Source organism: Octopus bimaculoides, chromosome 10 (genome assembly GCF_001194135.2).
Source record: "Octopus bimaculoides isolate UCB-OBI-ISO-001 chromosome 10, ASM119413v2, whole genome shotgun sequence".
NCBI lineage: Eukaryota > Metazoa > Mollusca > Cephalopoda > Octopoda > Octopodidae > Octopus > Octopus bimaculoides.
Window position 1 is genome coordinate 71,258,527 of NC_068990.1, and position 5,180 is coordinate 71,263,706.

At 39.1% G+C, this 5,180-nt stretch overlaps 1 protein-coding gene across 1 annotated transcript in view; it reads left to right on the forward strand.

Moving 5' to 3' along the window:
• LOC106875903 (GON-4-like protein) overlaps positions 1–5,180 on the forward strand; it is a 79,860-nt gene that overhangs the window by 38,048 nt on the left and 36,632 nt on the right. The window contains exons 16-17 of the mRNA XM_014924219.2: positions 1,679–1,851; positions 3,111–3,951. Coding sequence (XP_014779705.1) covers positions 1,679–1,851; positions 3,111–3,951 — 1,014 coding nt within the window. The remainder of the gene's footprint in view (positions 1–1,678; positions 1,852–3,110; positions 3,952–5,180) is intronic.

Here is a 5,180-nt window from a genome sequence, read left to right on the forward strand (position 1 = left end):
ACTCACCCTCTCTAATCCCCTGTCCACTTCACTATATACATCTCTCTGTAACTTGGGTATATGTTCCCTGCCTTCTCCCTGTCACATTTCTACCATCTCCTCCCCTCATCTGAGTTAGCCATGGTCCTCTTCTAATGCATGACGCCTTTTTCTATCCCTCAATGTTATTCCCTCTACCCCTAGTTGAGGGGTCTTTTCCTGCAAGTTACTTGCTGACCTCACTGCTGCTAATGCCATGTGAAAAGCACCCAGTACACTCTGTAAAGTGGTTGGTGTTAGGAAGGGCATCAAGCTGTAGAAATTATGCCAAATCAGACAGCAGAGCTTGGTGCAGTCTTCTGACTTGCCAGTTCTTGTCAAACTATCCTTCCCTGCCAGCATAGAAAACAGACATGAAATGATGATGATGGTATAAATAATTCTTCCTGTCCCTTTTCTCATTGCACTGTGTTCTTTAGTGAAGCATTTAACAGTACTTCTTCACTTTTTTTAATAATAACCTACCGGACAGCAGACCCTGGTTCCACAGGGTTTATTTTTAACCTGGCCTAAGAATGTCCTCTGGTTCCACTATATTAGACTGTCAGTTTTTCCTTTTCTGTTTTTTCCTCCCACTAATCCTGAGAGAGTTATGGGGGTAAAGTCCTCACACACCTCTTCCATAGGGTCTTATCAGAAGCAATTATTATTACACTTTCCAGTTGGATTTCTTGCTTTAATTAACCGAGACTATGAATATTATCTAACCATCTTGATCTTCATCAAACCCCTAGACTCCTGCCAATTGGCTTGGCTTGAAGAATCCATCTTGTGATTATTTCTTGCAACATTCTAATCACATATCCATAAAACTAGCACTGTTTTTTTATAAATGCAGAGACCTGGAGTAACTCCCTGATCCCTGAGCTATACACTCTGTCAAGTTATGTTACTACAGAAATCCTTCATAGGAAGTCCATTTTGCTTGCTTGTATTTGCTGTTTTATGCTGCTTATATTTAACTGTCTTCAGTCCTAATTTTTTGTAAGAACGTTTTTGTTATGTTTTAAACATCAGTTTTAAGATGAGTTGTTTTACTAAATCTCTCAAAAGTCTTGATTATTTTCGAAATTGATTAAACATACGAGCAGTACTTTTCATTAGAAATTATTCACTAATGGTTTAAAATACTGTGACTAATTAAGAAATCCTTAATGTGATAATGTATGTGTGTATCATGGAACCTTGTTCAGATATTGAAGAACAGATATTGTATATGAATAGCAGTGGCAGCAAAGAAGTTTATTTGTATTTTCTTGATCTGATAGAATAAGCATTTAAATTGCCATTAACCCTTTAGCCACATGTGGCCTAAATGCTCTACCTGTTTCATATTCAAACTGGCCAGATCTGGCTTCTCACACTTAGCCTACAATGTCATTCTAAAGATAAACTATCACATCACTGAAACCTCAATGCTAGATGATAATGTATGATTAATTCAAAACAGTGTGTATGAATAAGCATTACGTTTGATAGAATGATCTGAATGTTAAAGAGTTAAATCACACTTGATATTGTGAAAATCAAAAAATTCACATTAGATTGTATCTGGAAAAATTGTGATGTGGTTGACCTGGTGACAAACAAGAAGAGATGTCTAATAATGAAATTATCTTTTATTTTGATTCACTTTTAGCCAAGAAATTTCTCAGAATGTCCACCTGATGTGTGGAGGGACAACATCAGAAGTTATACTCTCAGATTTCCGTCCAGGTCAGCTGTCCTCTAGTGCCAACACTCCATCAAAGTTAGCTTCACCATTGGTCAGTTTTGAACAAAGGGATTCTTCACCAAATCCAGACAAATCAGGTGATCATCATTTATGGTTTAATGTCCCATGATCCAGGCTGAGATGGGTTCAGTCAGTTAATTTATGTTTGTACTTTGTTTTTGGGATGGATGAAGTGATTAGTTTACTAAATATTGGGGCAAGTATTTCCACTATTGAATGGTTATCTCTTTAGCCATTTAACTGTGTAGAAGGACGGTGTCTGTTGTTGTTATACTGGCAGATGGAGGAAATCTCAAGAAGTTATATCACAAATTTTGAACTACTGTTCTTGTTAGTAGTTTTTAAAAACACCTTTGTTAATGGAGCCATTTTGTGGTTATTAGAAATAGCAGCCACATCTCTCTTAAATTATGTAGAAAAAGGACATTGTAGTCTGGAGTACACAATGCCTAGATAGAAAAAAAGTGATGGGTTGATCCCAGCTGAAATACCTTTGATCGTAGGTCTCAATCAGGTTTGATCTGGTGCTATAAAAAAAAACAACCTTTATTCATGTGTCTTGGTCAGTTTTGGACCTATTGAATAAGGTTTGCTAGAATTAGATTGTTTTTACATCTCTATTACAGTTATTTGCCTTATTCTTTGGCCTTCATCTCTTTCAATCACCTCTTTTTGTTAAGTGCTCCACTATCATGCTACTACTACAATCATAGCATGTGTCCTGTGGGTGTTATGATGTGTTTTGTGTGTCAGTGATGGTGGTTGTGTGCTGTCATTCTGCTTGCACTGGTAATACATGTTAACAGGGAACTCTACAATTCCAGGCTAAATGTACCAAGTACTTTGTGGTGGTCTGCCATCAGAGATATCAGCAGTTTGTGATCGTCAAAAGCTCCACTCCATTTCACCCCCAGTTATGGATTAAATAACCTCTTTGCTTTGTTCGAGATAACATCAGACCATTATAGAAATATCAGAGTAGATCCCTGACACAAATATCTCAGTGTTACATTTGAGTTTGACAATTTTTCCAGTAACTTCTACAACCAAAACTAGTACCAAACATACTACCTTCCTCTCCTCAGATCACTACTTCATACATGGACAACCCAATGCCTTATAAACGTTTCTTTCCTCTCTTGTTTTTTTGTTTTCTCTTACCCCAGTGAAGACACTCTTTCTGTTATCTTCTAAAACTGACAGTGGCCACCATTGCTCACAATCACAGTAACTAAAGATAGTTTGTGGTGTGATAGAACTACAATAAATGTGATAATTGTAGTGGTGATGATAATGGTACCATTTTATCTTCAACTTTTTCTTTTCTTCTCTTCAGAATCACCAGACCATGTTGCCAGTAGTTCTATCGATGTTATAGCGACAGTAGCCAGCCAGTTATTGTCAAATAGTAACCCTATTGTTAGTGCCAGAAACTCTGCTTTCATATCTGAAGCCTTAGCCAAGCAAAAAGAACTCCAGAAGACCCCAACCAAAAACCTGCTTCCTGTCTATGAAACTGTACAGTCAAAAGGACTTCTTTCAAGCAATAAATCTGCTGTTTTTAAGCACCTTGCACCCAAACCCCAACAGATTTCTCCGCCTGGTTGTCGGCAGATATCTCTGTGTTTGGAGAAGAAGCGCAACAGTCCTCGCAGGCAAAAGTTGCAACAAAAGGCACGTCTTATTTGTCCGAAAGGAGTTTTGATAAAACCTCACTTCTCACCCACCAGCATGGCAGCTTATGGACTCCGGAAGCGAGCAAAACGGTCACCACGAATGACTACAAGGAATGCTGAACCTCAAACCATTCTGCCTAAAAATGTTACCCAATCTCCAGGTCTTGAGAATGCTTGTTGTAACCTCAGTACAAAACGGTTAAAGGAAGTATTGCCACTGAACCAAAGATCTTCAGTTTCTCTTAGACATTCAACAAATACTCTATCCAAAAATTTGAATGATTCCGGCAGCAGCGTTAAGAAAGATGACTGGTCGGGTCCAAAGACAGTAGAAAAATCTCCTGCTGCACCTACCAGTCAAACGGAAGACACTGATACAGCCGGTACTGCTAGCAGTGGGATAACCAGCGGGAGTTGTTGCCAGTCGGAGAATGAAAACTGTCTCTTGGAGAATGGTGATAGCCATATTGCAGATTTGATGGCGGCTAGCAGCACAATCGGGTAAGATTTCTTGACTTTGTTGTTCCTCTCCTGGAAAATTTGTGTAAAATGTCTTCTTTCAAGAGAATAATTTATTCTAACTGTTCACACCTACAAGCTTTTGCTGTATTTAGAGATGTTTCTAGTGAATCTAAATATCCACTCTTCAGCAATAATTCAATATAAGAAATGATATTTTAAATGAGAGTTTTATATATATGTATATATATACATACAAATTTGTATATATATATATATATATATATATCATCATCATCATCATCGTTTAACGTCTGCTTTCCATGCTAGCATGGGTTGGACGATTTGACTGAGGACTGGTGAAACCGGATGGCAACACCAGGCTCCAATCTAATTTGGCAGAGTTTCTACAGCTGGATGCCCTTCCTAACGCCAACCACTCAGAGAGTGTAGTGGGTGCTTTTACGTGTCACCCGCACGAAAACGGCCACGCTCGAAATGGTGTCTTTTATGTGCCACCCGCACAAGAGCCAGTCCAGGGGCCCTGGCAACGATCTCACTTAGCTTGCCGGGTCTTCTCACGCACAGCACATTTCCAAAGGTCTCGGTCAGTAGTCATCGCCTCGGTGAGGCCCAATGTTATCTTCCAAGAGAGTTAGAAGTTGTGAATCCAACCAACTGAGGGATAATATCTATCCAATATACTGCTGGTAGAATACCCAATTATTAATACACAAGTGTTTTTTCATTGCATGGCAATTACATTACCGAGTGTAATAAATGGGTGAGGGCAAAAAGTTATTTTACCCTTAATTTATACAGCAATAAGAAAATGGAGGGGATTGAGAGGTGGTATTCATCAACTTTTAGGCATTATATTATGTCTATTTATTTATTTTTTAAAAAGACACTTCTAACAATATACATACATGTATAACATATTATGCTTTACATATATCATCATCATCATCATCGTTTAACGTCTGCTTTCCATGCTAGCATGGGTTGGACGATTTGACTGAGGACTGGTGAAACCAGATGGCAACACCAGGCTCCAATCTGATTTGGCAGAGTTTCTACAGCTGGATGCCCTTCCTAACGCCAACCACTCAGAGAGTGTAGTGGGTGCTTTTTACGTGCCACTGGCACGAAGGCCAGTCAGGCAGTACTGGCAACTGCCATGCTCAAAATGGTGTATTTTATGTGCCACCCGCACAGGAGCCAGTCCAGGGGCACTGGCAATGATCTCACTCGAAAATCCTACGAAGGCC